The sequence below is a fragment of the Stylophora pistillata genome, chromosome 4, assembly GCF_964205215.1.
Source record: "Stylophora pistillata chromosome 4, jaStyPist1.2, whole genome shotgun sequence".
Lineage (NCBI taxonomy): Eukaryota > Metazoa > Cnidaria > Anthozoa > Scleractinia > Pocilloporidae > Stylophora > Stylophora pistillata.
This window is the reverse complement of record NC_142522.1, coordinates 33,712,200-33,728,176: the sequence shown is the minus strand read 5'-3', so window position 1 is coordinate 33,728,176 and position 15,977 is coordinate 33,712,200. Positions and strand designations below refer to the sequence as shown.

At 38.0% G+C, this 15,977-nt stretch overlaps 3 protein-coding genes across 5 annotated transcripts; 2 read left to right on the top strand and 1 right to left on the bottom strand.

The window, feature by feature from the left end:
- The first annotated feature begins 36 nt into the window (after window positions 1-36).
- LOC111332321 (solute carrier family 61 member 1-like) lies at window positions 37-15,677 on the top strand. Of its 3 annotated transcripts, none has more exons than XM_088756231.1 (15): window positions 40-232; window positions 1,424-1,568; window positions 1,752-1,812; window positions 2,428-2,535; window positions 3,199-3,317; window positions 4,204-4,343; window positions 4,457-4,549; window positions 5,153-5,223; window positions 11,205-11,275; window positions 12,867-12,921; window positions 13,177-13,225; window positions 13,572-13,625; window positions 13,988-14,055; window positions 14,566-14,686; window positions 15,265-15,677. In XM_088756231.1, exons 1-15 carry the CDS (start codon window positions 73-75, stop codon window positions 15,306-15,308), a joined length of 1,359 nt encoding a protein of 452 aa, XP_088612357.1. In that variant the 5' UTR covers window positions 40-72; the 3' UTR covers window positions 15,309-15,677. The 3 variants fall into 3 exon arrangements, with proteins under 3 accessions (XP_088612358.1, XP_088612357.1, XP_022793370.2); XM_022937635.2 differs by lacking the exon at window positions 40-232 and adding an exon at window positions 1,055-1,302; XM_088756232.1 differs by lacking the exon at window positions 2,428-2,535 and having other exon boundaries at window positions 37-232.
- Window positions 5,469-7,198, top strand: LOC148733431 (uncharacterized). The gene is made up of 2 exons (XM_088756233.1): window positions 5,469-5,679; window positions 5,918-7,198. The coding sequence occupies exons 1-2, from the start codon at window positions 5,566-5,568 to the stop codon at window positions 6,953-6,955; spliced, it is 1,152 nt and encodes a 383-aa protein (XP_088612359.1). The 5' UTR covers window positions 5,469-5,565; the 3' UTR covers window positions 6,956-7,198.
- Window positions 7,055-11,006, bottom strand: LOC148733430 (uncharacterized). Its single transcript, XM_088756229.1, has 3 exons — window positions 10,657-11,006; window positions 8,859-10,500; window positions 7,055-8,439 (listed from the first exon to the last, which is right to left on the bottom strand). Exons 1-3 carry the CDS (start codon window positions 10,964-10,966, stop codon window positions 7,668-7,670), a joined length of 2,724 nt encoding a protein of 907 aa, XP_088612355.1. The 5' UTR covers window positions 10,967-11,006; the 3' UTR covers window positions 7,055-7,667.
- Window positions 15,678-15,977: the final 300 nt, after the last annotated feature.

Genomic DNA, 15,977 nt, shown 5'->3' with positions numbered 1-15,977 from the left:
TTTTCAATAGTTCAGTAACTTGGAATGATGCCCCTTTAAATGAGAACTAAAGAAAAGGAGCTGAGCTAAAGGATGTCTTTATACGAAGCATCGTTTTTGTTTTTGTCAGCCGTTTGTCTTCTTTTTTATTTATTTACGTCTTTCGTGAAACAACAGCTGGTGCAAAATAGCGACGGGCGACCATTTCGAAGATTCCAGCGCGTGTATCTGATTGTGTACCTGATGGCACAAGGTGACAAAATATAATTTTGTGCTGATCATGCTTAAAAAATATTGTTTTGATAAATGATAACCTTTCTTTTTTAAGGAGAAAGGGCCTCGTTCGGGAACTAATTTTTTCTTTACCTTTGACGCGGCTTGGTAAGGTTGCGGTCCACAAGTCATGGTCACCAGTTGCACATTGGCCAGTGTCTATTACGCTTTAAACCAAAACACAGATTCGTGCACAGTGCTACGTTTAAACTAATGCATAAAAACAGATTTGCCTTGTATTGAGTTTTATCAATTATCATTGAAGGATACGACCGAAATTACACCAATATCGGCTACTTCGTTACAGGGTGATCTAATGTTAAAAGTTTATCAGGTACCCTGAGGAATGCCACAGACAAGTAATTTGCCATTAAATATTGTTCACAAATGTTTCAAGCACGTCGCTAATACAACTAATAATCTTGGGAGAAAGATTAACAGCGAAATTTAATTTTAGTCAATTGATTTTTGTTGTTGTTTTCGATGAAATATTGTACTTGGTTCTTATTAACGCTGTGAGGTCTGTACCATCGACCGAGGTCAAGATTCTCCCATACAGACCGACCTAGCTCGGTTAATAAGATGTTTATTATATGGCTGTCTTATATGCCAATTTTTTATATTCTTTGTATCTTTTTTTCAAGACCGGTCTAGATGCCTGTCAAGATGGGAAAATCTAGACCGCTTTCAATATTGATTTCAGCCAATCAAATTCGTGAATTCGGTAGTTCCCAGTCCTTGTGAGACACAGCCCAGTTTCTCAGCCCTCAGGGGTCATTTCGAGTCGATGCTTGTCTAAAGGAGTGGTTGCTGAGCAGATTACTTCAAAACAAGCATGGCGGCTAAGGACGGCTTGCTCATCCTTACAGAGTTTGAAGAATTTCAGGCAAATTTTCTGAAAAAATTGCAGACTGAGGGCCAACATCTGGCCGCCGGCTAACGAGTATATATACTTCTATTTATGTAAATCTGTGCATTTTACCCAGTTGTTTGAGCGGACCGTGCGCATAAGGACTTATGAAAAACACGGATTTTCATCCTAACCAAATGGTAAAATCTGATGATCAACTATTATCAATATATGACTGTAAGCTAAGTGTGGGTCCAGAAGTGATGCTCATGTTTTGCTATTTTTGGGTCCAGTTGTTAACTGTTTGATTTATGATTTTAGGAGCAGACTGGCTTCAGGGTCCACATGTCTACGCATTATTTTCCAGTTATGGAATGACATCCAAGCAAATCAACCAGCTTTTTATGGTAGGGTTTGGTTCCTCCATGGTTTTTGGTACAGTTGTGGGCTCATTTGCTGATAGACTGTAAGTTTGTAATTCTGGTTTGTTGTCATTAATTATATTTTGTCATCTTTACATTTATAAGGACTAAATCCAGAACTTTTCTATATCAAAACACGCACAAAGAAAAAATTATTAGTCAGGGCAGCTCTCAGGGTAAACAATACTTGTGGAAAATTAATAAAATTCTATAATTTTCTTTTACAGAGGAAGAAAATTTAACTGTGTTCTCTATGGAGTGTTGTATGGGGTGGATTGCCTGACAAAGGTGTGGTGACATTGAAATAGTCAATTTTATCATGGTTATTTTATTTATTTATGTGCCATAATTAGACATGCTAGCCTAGTTCAGCCTTTAAGGTGACTAAATGGGGGCCTGTATAAACGATAACAAGGCCAGACTACAGTGCCAGGAGCTATGTTCCCAACTCTGAGAGGGTGCAGGTCCCCTGCTAACCAGTGCAGAGAAGATGCAGGGGCCTATGGTTTATTTTCCCTATCTGAGAAGACTACAATTTTTTGCAGATGTCACAACAAAGGTAGCGCATTCCCCACAGTTATTTTAAGACCTGTCAGTTTGAAGCTTGAACCCTTGACCTCCCACACAAAAGGGTAGTGAGTGGTAGAATGGGTCAGGCACTTAATACGAAAAGAAATGCCATGGAGTCCACTTTTTATAAAAGTCCTAGTAACTTAACAGCCCAGAAACTATAATCTTAAATCTAAAACTTACCAACAGTAGGTCTTGGCTCACCGGTCTTGGCTCACAAACCAACCATCTGTTTGGCTGGTATGAATACCCTACAGTCAATTGCCTTTAAGTCTATTATACTTTGACAATACTCCTCTTAAAAGGGTTATCATTTTAATCTCATTTCTGCAGCATATACCCAATTACTGGGTGTTGTTGGTTGGTCGTGTGGCAGGTGGAATGGCGACATCCATTCTCTTTAGTGCTTTTGAATCATGGGTAGTCTGTGAACATGGCAAGGTATGTTGGGAATTATTGTCTGAATGTTAGACTAAACAGAATCATATTTGAAGTCTTTTCAGCTGGTATTGTGAAATTGTGGGAATGTATCCTCGTCTCTCACTGCAAAATTGAAGGAGCTAAAGTGAATACACTATATCTAAAAATGAAATCTGGCTATTGTTGAACAGAAAACTTGAAACTTCTTAACAGAGGGTGAATTTACTTTGATCTGATGAAGAGTTAACCCTCAAAATGTCAGCTTTGATGCTCTCTATGGTGGTGGCTAATTTACATTAATATTATTTAGATAAAACCCAAAGGACCTTGTTACTCCCACTGATGCAGCACCTCAGTTTCTTTAGAAACTTACTTCCTTTGTTTAGTTGAATTTACTAGATACCTAACTTTTATGGAGGATATATCCAAAGTCACTTTTATGGGAGCCATTTAGAAAGCTTTACAGGAGGCTGGAAGATTTGTCCAAACTATCTGGGAGACAGAAAATCCAAGTAATTTGGTATATATGTGGAAATTATGCGATTAACATTGAGGGCAATCTTTATTCCCTCACCCTCTTGGGACCTGGAGAAAAGAGGTATTGAGTTTGAATCAAAATAGAACTTTTGATTTGTAAACAAGACCTATACAGGATTAACCTGATGCTGTGTCCATTCATTTCAGCAAGGATTTAGTAAAGATTTGCTAAGTGACTTGTTTTCAAATGCCATCCTGGGGAACTCTTTGGTTGCCATCATCTCAGGCCTGGTTGCTCAGGTTTTTGCCAGTCATTTTGGTTTTATGTAAGTTTGTCACACATTTAGCTTTTCACCTGTTAAGAAATTCACATGGCAAACATTCTCTGATAGCCAGAGTGCGGGAGATGAAGTGACTCAACAGTTTGTATGCTGGACTTCAGGTCCAATGTCATGGCTTGAGATCTGGGGTGGGGTGGTGGGGGAGTCATTTTTTTGTATTCTTGGCCAAGACACTTTACTCTTTCAGCACATTTCTCCACCCAGGAGTATGAATGAGTACCAGGACCAGGTTTTTCAAAGCTTGGTTAAGGTAACCCAGGATTAGTGTGAAATCTGATTTGAGATCTGAAAGTTAAAAAAAAAAAAAAATCAGTACAATTCTTTTTATCTACAATTTGATGATTGGCTGCCCTTTAAAGAATAGAGAAAATTATCCATGAAAGGCTTTCGAACAAATGGATAAAGAAACCTGGATTAATATTTAAACCTGGGTTAGTGCTAATCAGCCTACAAACAACCACACCCTATAACTAGAAGACTGTCAGGGAAGCCTGATAAAATGCTGGTGTGGGGGAGGGGAAGGGGGTAACCTAGATTGATTAGCCTTTTAACCAAGAATCAGGGAAAGCAGAAATTCTCCTTATTGCTCCATACCACAAAGACTGGGATAATGTATGGCATGCTATGGCAAGTTGACTGTAGACCTTACCTTTATTAAGCTGAGAGTTGCCAAAAGGGGTTCCAGAGAAATGAGGTCAAAAAAATCAAGGTGTTTCCATCAAAACTTTCATTTTTTATTTGGAATGTACTTTAAGAAAAACTGTCCAATACCACAAACCACAATGTCTTCCTTGTGTAGGTGATACAATTGTTCTTAGTCACTACTGAACTATAAGCAGTTTGACAAAAAAGATGCCTGTTAACATTGCAGTGCTCCATTTAGTCTGTCGTTTGTATTACTGGTTACCATGAGTGGAATTATCTGTTGCTGCTGGACAGAGAACTATGGAAATATTACCAGTGACACAAGGCTCTCTGTAATTGAGCAGGGAATACAAGTTATAAGACAAGGTCAGTCCAAAAAAAGATAAATTAAAGTTTTTACCCTTATGGTTCTTTCTGTAGTATAAAGTATCCTTTGGTTGTGAGTTTTCATCAAATCTTTTTTTTTTTTTTGTTATTAGATCCAAAAGTTTTTTGCCTTGGACTGATACAGTCACTATTTGAAGGATCTATGTACTCTTTTGTGTTAGAATGGACCCCAGCTCTCACTCCTGGTAAGTTTTCATATGAATATAGTGAACCCTTTAACCCCTAGGGGTGATTAGCATCTACACGCGAGGATACAGGAAATCAATGATCACCAGTTAAAGAAGCTCTTGATTGTTAAATAAATTCTCCTTGTCAGCACCTAAGGAAATGAATGGAGAACAGTAAGGAGAATATGCATTCTGATGGTAGGGTGGAAAGGGTTAATACATGTACACATCTGTGGGGGAGGGGTGGGGATAAGTTTATATCTCTGAGTAAGTCTGTACTCAAGCCAAGTGACCCCCCCAGCTAAAGCTTATCCTGATTTCTTTAGCATGAAGTAACTAAGAGTATCACTGCTCCCCCCTGGATTGGATGCTAGTCCATCGCAAGGTTTCCCCTTAGCATTTCATGTGAATGGAGAGAGGCACTGTGAGTGTTCAGTGTTTCACCCTTGAACACATCCTGCTGATCCAGCAAGGTCTTAATCTGGACCTCTCCATCCACTGTCCATAAATATCATCTCTTTCTCTTCAGCGGCAATAAAAATTGAATAATGCAACATGATCACTAGATGAAAATCAGCTGTTATTATACCCCTGTGCATTGTTTTCATTGGTAACTTTTAGACTCGCAAGTTGGCATAAAAAATGTTGACCATGACAACATTCCACATGGATGGATATTTGCGTCTTTCATGGTAAAGTAAAGAATTGCAATTGCAAATACTTGTTGACAAGAATTGCTTATCAGACCAATCAGAATTTCTTTATAAGATATGATCTGTATGAGTGTGAAAAGGTAAAGATTGCTCTTGCACATTTAAACTACTCAAATTTAAAGAATTTTGTCCCCCTTTTCTTTTTTTTGTTTGTTCCTGTACCATGAATAACAACTGGCTAGTGATTTGAATTGGTATGACCATAGTTAATCGAGGGGACTGGTTATGAAAGCTGGCGAACTTCAAAGGACCGGCCTATTGTTTGGGTTTTGAGGTTGAGATGCACCGTCACGTGACATTGACCGTGCATCTAAAAACAACATGGCGGACGCGTGTGATGACATGTTCTTCTTTGGAGACGATTTAGAGGCAATTTTAGGAGTTTTAGAAGAAGAAGAAGACCTTGATGAGCACTTCAGAGAAGCAGCTGCTGATGTAAGCTATAGAATCTGTTTTAATAGTTAAAATATAGCCTAAAAACGTCAAAAAGGAAGATTGAACATGAAGGTCGAACAGACTAGCTTTCGACATCATGCTTTCGATCAATCACTCTTATTTCGGGCTCTATTTATAAACCATTTCTTGCCTAAACGTTATTTTATCAGCTGTTGATTTAAAGATGATTTATGAACCTAAGTAGTGTGTGATGTTGATCGTGAATTTGGTTTTGCAGGTTCACCCACTGAGCGTCACTTGCCCTCATTGTCCAAAGAAATGCAAGAGTAAGAGCGGACTGAAACGTCACATCACTGTTAAACACAAAGATAAAACAGAAGAAACAGAAGAAACTGAGACAGACAAACCAGAAAATCGAGATCTATTAACTGTGGAAACGTATGCAAGCATCGTTGGCAATGCTAAAGTGAAACTTAGAGACAGCAAAATTTATCCAAAGGTAAACAGAGACGAGATATGGTCCTACAACTGCAACACTCTACAATCTTCAACACCTAAATTTTCTGAAATTCAGGGGCTTTATATTCAATTGGCAAAGTCTGGAAATGCAGAGAGGTTTTATGCAGCCTTTTACGCTAGCATAGTCTTGCATGCTTCGAGCCATTTTGTAGGATTATCAAGAAACTCTGCTACATTACTTTGTTCAAAAGTGGCCGACTGCCTTTTAACACATAGCAAAGAAAAAGCAGAAACTTACACATGTGAACCATTGACGAAATTATCTGATAAAGAGAAGTCAGGGTTACAGTATATTGGAGGTTATGTACTACATAAGCTACATAACAAGCACAAACAAGCAAGTAAAACACTAGAAAATGACCACGCAATCTCACTGATAATGGCTGGGAAATGGGACAATCCTATTGGTGAAGATCAGAGATTGACTACAACATTGAATCGAGGTGGACTGTGGAAGATCACAAGAAATGCTCAGTCTGTTTTTGAAAGAACTGAACACTATTTCAGGGAAGCTACACGTAAAACCAGTCTGAAAAACATTCCTTTAGCTAATATTATTTCAAGATCAATGCATGATGTAACTGTTGTCGCATCTCACTCTGCCATGTTAGCCGACTCTGAAGTTGAGATTAGTAGCCATGTTGCCAAAGATGTTCTCCACAATATTATTAGTTTGTATGTTAGAGTTCGTTCTTTTTCATTTGTGAAGGACGTTATTCAAAAACACAAAATTAGATTGAAACAACTGAAATCAAAAGCTCTTCGCAAGGACATCAATAGGTCATCAACAGACTAATTACTGTAATATTCTTTAAATTCCCAAAACAAATAGACTTTTCTGTAAATTTAATGTTCCTGTTTTATTTAAAAAATATCATAATAAGTTTGACTGACGCTGTGCCTAGAATATGTATTTCAGGAATTATGCTACAAATATTCAAGTAGAAATACAAAGGAGGCAAATGTTTGAAAGTCAGTCCTTATGTATTATATTATTAAAACTTATATTAAATTATTAAAGCACAATTGTTAAAACCAATGATGTTTGTGAGTTGAATACATTGATATGAAAATGATATGGAATATATCAGACTGTTTACAGATAAGTAAGAAACCTTTCCCAACAATAAATGGGAACAATTAATCCTATTGATTTATGAAACACCAAATAAAACAGTGTTATGATATAATGCTATTTACAAATTTACAAAAAACCTGATAGAGTGAGCACACTTGAACAATGAAAGAAAATATTTTTAGGGGATAATCAAAACAAGGGATTAGTCTCTAAGATAACTATTAATCCAAAATCCTCACAGAATAAGTATGCTCACTCTAATGTATTATTTTAAAATTACAAGATCACTCACTATATATTTATGAATAACCCTATGATACAAAACAAGAAATTGATACTTTTTATATTTTCCTAAGTTTTAAGCTATGTTTTAAGTTAGATACACACTCATTTGGAGATACACAGGTTATAATAATCAGCAATGTCAGCATTATTTAGTTTTCTTCCTTTTTGGGACAGGGTCATCTGAGACATTAACCCATGCCTTGTTTTTGTCTTTCCTGCCTCGGGTATTACCAGACTGACAGGTGACAGCGCGTTGCACTCTGATGGTGTTATTGTTGTAACCAAATTGACGCATATCTGGGTTGTCACTTCTCCTACCAAGCTTCCTCTGGTTCCCAAAATACTCCTCAAGGGGATCTTGGCAAAAGCGCTCAGTGAGCACATATTCCATCCCTTCATTAAGTAGAAACTTTGTAGCCTCTACAACTGAATGAACTGTGATTTTCAAGCCTTCGTAGGTTTGCCAAGAGAGAAACATCTTGCTCCTTGCATTGTTGGTGTACTCACCAGGACGATTGGCCACACTCTCTCTCCAATTTCTCAAATAACCAAGGAAATCATTGGTTAACCAGGCAAACCGTTGATCATTCACTGATGAATATGGCTTGAGAAATGGCTTTCTTTTACGCACATGCTCATGTTGGTTGCGAACATTCAGACAATCAAAGAAGTTGTCCATCATTTCGCACAATTTAGATGTGGCGATGGTGTCGGGAGGACCAAATGACTTAAGAACATTTGCCACTGAAGCACTGAGGATCTGGACAGCAAGGTTGACTCTCATTGTAGAGTAAGCACTGAGCTTAATATGGTCATAAGTTAACCGAGGAAGCAGCTTTAGGCCATTGTCAAGGTCTTGATGAAACAGCTGGATAAAATGCTGCCAGAGGATATAGTGGCCATCATTCCACATGTACCTACAGAATAAGACATTGGTTATTACTATCAATCACTAAATCAAACTACTTCCTTATCGTAGTTTACACCTAAATCATTATATGAATTCTGTAAATGTAATGTTGTTTTGAATAACTAAGGAAATGTAAATCCACCCAAGTTTTCAAGGGAGTTCCCAATCACAACCCCCCTCCTTATGTAAAAATCTTATTGTTTGTAACCATAGTAACCATGTTAGCTAATGTTATCTAGTCAAAATACCAATAATTCTAGCTTGACTATATTATTTCACCTCTTACTAAAAGCAAGGGAAATGTTTGACTCTGTTGTCAATTATATGAATAAATCATACAATTTCTAACATGGATGCATTGAAAGTGCAAATTTTATTCTGTGAAATTATATCTCTACAATAATAGTTTCAAATATATCGACTTACCGAGTACATGTACCATGACCAGAGCTGTAGACACAATTTCTTGTAGTCTTAATGAGATGGGGAGCATCAGAACAAAAATATATGAACCTGTCGGGTGCATAGAGGTTCACAGTGCGATAGCACACATCAGTTCCAGCATTACCATCAAGAGCTTTGTGCATTCTGTACAATGCTCGGTTGGGTGACGCTCCATCTGATGTACTTGCAATCACCCAAAGATTACAAGCTAACTCAAGCACACATACTGCTTGCCAAAACAATGGCATAAGCTGATAAGATGTAATCCCATCGGTGGCAAAATAGGCTAAGCTGAACTTCAACTCAGTACAGAGACCTCTGATATAAAAGACCATAGCATGGCTTGCAATCTTGTCAGCTTTTTCAAGTGTTCCAAAGTTTATATCAGGATCTCCCAGGTCAAGGAAACCAGTTAGTTCCCCAGATACTTTGTCAAATACCAGATTTGACAAAATTTTCATTTCGTCAAAAAGGAGCACAATGTATCGTTGCACATCGAAGTAGCTGTTTGTAAGAACATTCAACTCCTCAAGTACTTCCTCTTGAATGCCAGCTTTGGGTCGTATACAATTTCTATAGTCCTTCAATGTGCGTTGGCTCGGCAGTACAAGGATGTTACTTTTCCTGAGCTCTTCATAGCATGCTGGGGACTTGGTAGCAAGTGACAAGCAGTATCGAATGATCATAGGATGGTATCGGACACCAGTTTTACTCTTTGTCATCAATTTCTTTTGCTGCTGCCAGAACAGATCCATGAATGGAGTGATATTTTCATTGGATGTCCCCAATATACTTGTAATGTCATTGCTTAACTGGTTGTCTACTTCTACACTTGACTTTTCTATCTCTGATTTCATTTCTTCAAGCTTTCGTTCTAGTTCTGCACACTTAAGCCTCTGTGTTTTTAGGGTTAGCTTTATTCTCTCTGGTGTTGTGTGAGAGACTGGAGCAAACAAATGAGCAGGCTTTGCAAGCTTTCTTTGCTTTGCTTTCTGATCCACCTCTGACTTGTGAGAGTATTTGTAGCAAACACAGCACTGCTCACCATGCTCCACCAAAACTTCACAGTCCCGTGTTCTCCAATATTCCAGCTGTGGGAATATCTCAGAATCATCTCTGAATAACGGATCCACTGACTTCGGTATAATGTGGTGTACGATATCGGATGACAGTTCAAATGGTCTCACTCCAGGGCAAATCAAGAGAACATCAATTCTCTTGATAAGTTCAGAGACTGTGATGTTCATAACGGATCGCAAGGTTTCAAGATGAATCGCATGATCATCTGGCAGAAACCATCCAAACACAGACACAGAAAAACCAAGACTATCATCGATGGTGAGCTGAATCTTTGGTAACACAAGCAGAGAACTCTTCTTTGTCAATACAATTCGATCGATTGCTGCCTCTAAGATCCACTCACTTAGAATTTTCAAAGATTTCGCTCGTTTTACTAGATCTTTAAAGTCACTGTAGCATTTTTTAGGGGCCACTTCTGGGATTTCGTTGACTGCGCTTCGAGGTGGACGCACATTTACTGGTGTTGTGAAGCAACGCTTCGGCATGTTTACTGTTGGCAAGGCACCAAACTTCGGTTTCTTTTTCTGCATCTTTTCAGATTGAACTAGAGTAGAAACAATCACAAACAAACAGAATCAGAATATAACGTTTGAAGTTTATCAAAGCTCAAGTTAATTGATAAGCTATGCACCTAAGCACCGCGCAGATTATGTCTAGGATCGCGTGTAGTTAAACTTATAAGATTGCATTTAATACTTACAAATCTCAATATCCTCGGGCCTAAAATGGTTTTCGCACGTAAAGACACGATCATTGTCGATCTGGCGCTTGAAATCTTTGTCTACAACGCGTGTTTTGGTCAATTCGTTTAGCCAAAGTTCTCGCCATTTCTTGTATTCAGCATTGCGAGGGGCAGGAAGTTTCCAGATGCCGATTCCTTTCGTTTTGCGGGACGAGCCGCAACCAAAAACAGAGCAGTTATCTCCGGGCATTCCTTCTTCATTTATAGATACATACAAGCAGTATTTAAGAAGGAATAGTAATATTACAGACGTAAAACGTGCAGTCATCAGTACAAACGCTCACATGTGAGACGCCATCTTGAATCTATGTGATGCACGGTCACGCTAGGTTGAACTCGAAAAACCAAAACATTAAGCTATCCCTTTGAAGTTCGCCGGCTTTCATAACCAGTCCCCTCGATTAACTATGGTATGACTAAATAGAGTGAAAATTCATAGTTCATGAGCCAGTTAAGGTTGTGATCCAAAAAATTGTTTTTTTTTTAAAGATGTTTTCTTGTTTCAGGTGTCTGTAATGCTTGGTTCACATGTCTTCAAGTTACTTTATAGACTGACTTCTGTTGAGTCCTTGTTGAGGTAAAGGGCATTGTAGAATTGTATCTTGAACTACCTTTTGGTTAAGCCTGTGAGCTGCCCCTCAATATTATTGCTTCAGCACAAGCATATTTTTTCCAGCATCAGCAAAATATGAGGCATTGAGCAATGTAAAGGTGTAGTCTGATCGTCTGGGTGAGTGTAGTCCTGAGAAGGACTGTTGTCGGTGGTAGTGACTGACGTTTCGACAACCTGTGCGGAAGTCATCATCAGAGTCAAGTGAAAGTGAGCAATGTGAGCTGGCAAGGGTTTAGTGCCACACCCTTAGCAAGACCTCTCCCCAAATTGTCTCAAATCTTCAAGTGGGCAGAGTATCAGGCATCCTGCACAGTTTATAATGTGTGTATGCGAGCAGGCTACCTTTTGGTTATGCATTAATAGCGTATCATTCTTAGCATTTACATGCAGTTATTGCACAGCTGACAATATACCTAGGGCTCAGTTTTCCACGCCTTGTGCGTTACTAGTAGTTTGAGTCAAGTTTAGGTTAGAGTGAAGGATTTTTAAGGTTATCCTGCAAGAAGCAATAACTTCAAATTGTCACCAGATAGATCCTCATATGTAAATCATTATGCTTGTCATTTACAAGAATACAAGGAATCCGGACACATACAAGTTGTTATTTTTGCCAAGCATAGCAGGCCCCTACACATTGCTATACTTAAGTTGAGATCCACTGCACTAAAACTTCCATATTGGGGTCTTGAAATTAAGATGCTACTGACCCTTGGGGCTGAATTTATCAATATGATTAAAAGGTTTTTAAAACTTGATGGAACAGTGAATTTCAATTAGAAAAAAGAACTTGAACAATTGGACAGAGTTCACTGTAGAAGAAAAGTCTTAAGAGATGTTGTTATATAGTGGCCATTAACAAGTATGGTTTTTTTTTTTTTTTTAATGGACACAAACTTAAAGGGGAACTGAACCCTAAAAATGAACCATTTTTAAATTGCAGCTTATAGTTCAAATAGCAATGTTCGGGAGTTTTTTTACAGTCTTTGGGCCTAACTTTGCCTCAGAAAAATAGTTTAAAGTGGTATTTTGGCCTCGTAGTATGGCGGCTCAGAAAAGCGATGTCAGCAGTCATTTTAGCTCGCTCTTACATCACTGGTGGGGAAGAAAGATAATAAACCTGTACTCTTCCTACAGAAATTTGGTTTGGTTATGGAGTTATTGAAGTTGTGTGACCTGTAATGGGGATTAACTACGAAAATGAAATAGTAACAATTGTTTTTCTTAAGTTGGTTCCCCACCACTGACGTCATAAATGACCGCTGCTGGCCTATTTTGAGCTGACGGTCTTATAGCCCCAAAAGTGGGAAAAAGGCAACTTCAAATCGAATTTTCTCATAAAAAAACAAGAAGTGAATGAAAATGAATATCGACAGTTTATCTTACTCCTCTAAAGCTAACTAGAAATGAATGCAAACAATATACCAATTTTAGGCTTCAGTTCCCCTTTAAAGCTGGGTATTGTATTATTTGTAAAACTTATTTAAGGTGGCACTGCAGACAAGAGTCCCATGGATTAAGGTTTAATATAGGTTTCATTGTATGCATTTTTGCACAGACCTGTATTTGGAATTGCAGCCCTGTCATTAACCACTCCTATAGTTTTTTCAAAGGTATGTTTACAGTTCAAAGTATTCTAATCTGTAGGTACAGAAACAGCCTTGATTGAGGGCAAGCTGTAAAAAAGAACCAGACTACTATAAACTCTAAGATTAAATGGTGTTGATTTTTACTTAATTTTCACATCATTATTTACGTGTGAGTGTCTTGTTCAGTTAAGTATGTGACATAAATCTCGATAATTATTTTAAACCCTAATTTGAGATTTTTAAGTTTTAGCTAATATTCTTTTCATTTTCATCATATAGAACCAACCTCTTGTTTTTGTTGGATTCTTGGTGTTTGAGTTTTGTGTTGGTAAGAAATTGCTCAATAGTTAAAAAAAACAAAATCTTGCCTCCCTCTCAACCAATCAGATGCAAAGCTTAAACAAGGACCTTGTCCTTCATGTCTGTCCTTGCTCGAGGCCAGTTGCTTGAACTTGCTTTGAATTTTCATTGGCCTCTGAGATTATTCCATATTTTGATCAACCATTGTCAGTAATTTGGTAGTGGTTTCCATGACACTTCAAAACAGCCCATTCCTTATTTTTTATTAGAAGTTTATAACTAGGCTTCACACCATTCATTAAACTGACAATTTGTGTATTTAGCATTTCTATGAACTATCATGTCAAAGGATGTTGTTTTTTTTTCTCCTGAAGGAGTGTTCTGGCCAGCTATGGGAGTGCTGAGAAGTAAATATGTCCCTGAATCGGGTAATCGTTATTTATCCTAACTTGTGGAAGCATGTAAATTATTTTATGATTTTGTGTCTAGGTAGTCCTATTTAAGTTGATAGAGCATCCTGGTGGAATGATGTATGTGTGAGGAACCTGTTGGAGGGGTGGGTGGGAGATGGGGGTGTAAAGGGGGGGTGGGTGGGAGATGGAGGTGTAAAGGGGGGATCAAAAGGGGAAGAGGTGAAGGTGACTGTATTCAATTGGAATGTTGTCGAGGGGAGATATTTTGGTTCCAGTTGAGCAGCAAGACCAGATATAAACTCACTCCTTGAATTATGATGTGTAATTTATAAATATTTTGCTAAAATCTTACTGTCATGTTTCCTTCTCATTTTCAGCTCGTGCTACTGTCATGAATATTTTTCGTGTTCCTCTCAACCTTATCCTCATTTCTCTTCTTGTTCAGGTTTGTTTAAACGCCCTGCAATGGTTCAGCTTGTTGTTTTTCAATCCACATAGATCCGGGGTTATCTTTGTTACATTTGCACCATGCTATGCGTGGGTGGTTTTTAATCCAACAAAATTTCAAGACTGAAATGCTGTGAACGACAAACCCTCTGATTTGGTTCCTTAAATTTGCAACGGCTTTCATCCAATCAGATCATTGCATAAACCGTAACATTCGTTAATTCCAAGACCTCTAGTTCAAATTTCTTTTTTTTTTTTTTGGTCTTTCCAAGACACAGGACATGTCGAATATCCGTTAATTTTAAAACACAACACAAATAAGTGAAGCAAATAAGTGAAGCAAGTAAGTTTTAAACATTTTTCAAAGCGGTTTAAAGGTGACACTGAAGTCAAAGAGGCATGTTTGTCCTATATTTCAACTGTAAGCAATAAAAATTAATGTTTTCTAGGAAATTAACTTGTCTGTGTAGATCAATAATCAGATGGATGTCGGATTCTCTCTCAACAGGATTTGCCCCTTCCATCTGTGTTTTGTTGTTGTGTGGTATTCTTGTCCATCTGTTGTGCCGTGCAGCAGTGGTTATTTTTCTTATCTTTTCGCTGTTCAAGTTCTACAGATGAAGTAAGAGGTGAGTTATTGAAATGAAAGGGGACTGGTATGGACCCTTAATCAAAGTCATCTTTTTCGCTCTAAACAGCATTGATCAAATATCAATCGCAACCCTTGAGTCTTTGAAATAAATTCCTTCACATTTTACTCGATTAATTTTTCCAATGTTAACATTGCCAACGCTGTCCTGTGGATGATTGACAAAAATAGTTAAAGAAAATGGTAGCAAAAAAAAAAAAAAAAAAAAAAAAAAGAAAAAGAGAGAAAGATGAACGAAGATATGTCGAGAGCACAATATCTGCTAAGTAGGTCTTCCTCCCTTTCACTCGAATGATATTCCCTTTTTGCAATTTCATTGAGTATGTGTGACGCATGTCACGCAACACGTGTCACACAACACGTGTTACGTGGTAATGGCCTTGCTCATCGTAAAATGTCTGTGGCTCATTGTTACAGAATCAGAGCTTGATGTTCGATTCCTCGTGGGAACTCATGGGGATTTTTTTCTTTATTCCGCGCTCGTGACAAGCAGAAAAAAATCTTTCTTTGTGAAGTGATCGCGTCTCGTAATGTCATACACTCTTTTTTTTTTTCCAGGAGAGGCTGATTCAGACATTTGTGACGTCATACGCACCGTGTAGAGCTGTCACGTGACATGAACCTCAAAGAGAGTGTATTCAAGATGTTATGTTTACTCTGTTAAGAACTAAAAATCTTCATGCAAATGTAGATCATATACTGACAGACAAACCAAGGTTCACAAAGAACTGAGTGTGTATGTTACCTAACATGGATAAGAGAGCTACCGCTCTGGGTGATCTTTTAATAAGTTGCTCTTTTATTTGTAATTCGACCACTAGATCGGAAGTTCTGAGGGTCGAATCTTCTTCGGAATTCGGGGGTGGGGGGTTGTATAGTGAATGACTTGTCTTGTAAAAATGGTGATTTCATTATATTTGATTAATATGAAACCGTTAAGTTATCCTATTGAAATACGTTTCCTTCCGTCAGCGTTTTCGGATTTTTGTTTTGTTTTTTTTGGCTTATGTTGAAGCTCCGACGTAGTGACTGGTAGTTTGTTCCATGAATAGCCGGAACGAATGTGCATATCTTTTAAGAAATACCTGAACTTGCCCTCCTAAGGTTTATAAGAAGGATAATCCACCTTCTCTCATCCGAAGTGATTAAAGTTTGTCATGTGGTTGTTAAGATAAAACGAATCAGTCCGTGACTCCGTTTCGTCGGGAACTGATTTACTCAAATGGGAAAATAATTTGGAGTTGAAGAACGTAAGTCTGCATGCATAAATT

Excerpts from the sequence above, each read along its gene's own strand:
- LOC148733430 (XM_088756229.1), bottom strand. The coding sequence starts at position 10,966 with ATGACTGCACGTTTTACGTCTGTAATATTACTATTCCTTCTTAAATAC. Across the intron at positions 10,501-10,656 it reads GCCCGAGGATATTGAGATTT|TTCAATCTGAAAAGATGCAG; the intron begins GTAAGTATTAAA and ends TTTCTACTCTAG. Across the intron at positions 8,440-8,858 it reads GGTCATGGTACATGTACTCG|GTACATGTGGAATGATGGCC; the intron begins GTAAGTCGATAT and ends CTTATTCTGTAG.
- LOC148733431 (XM_088756233.1), top strand. The coding sequence starts at position 5,566 with ATGGCGGACGCGTGTGATGACATGTTCTTCTTTGGAGACGATTTAGAG. Across the intron at positions 5,680-5,917 it reads TCAGAGAAGCAGCTGCTGAT|GTTCACCCACTGAGCGTCAC; the intron begins GTAAGCTATAGA and ends TTGGTTTTGCAG.
- LOC111332321 (XM_088756231.1), top strand. The coding sequence starts at position 73 with ATGTCTTTATACGAAGCATCGTTTTTGTTTTTGTCAGCCGTTTGTCTT. Across the intron at positions 1,813-2,427 it reads GGGTGGATTGCCTGACAAAG|CATATACCCAATTACTGGGT; the intron begins GTGTGGTGACAT and ends TCATTTCTGCAG. Across the intron at positions 3,318-4,203 it reads GCCAGTCATTTTGGTTTTAT|TGCTCCATTTAGTCTGTCGT; the intron begins GTAAGTTTGTCA and ends TTAACATTGCAG.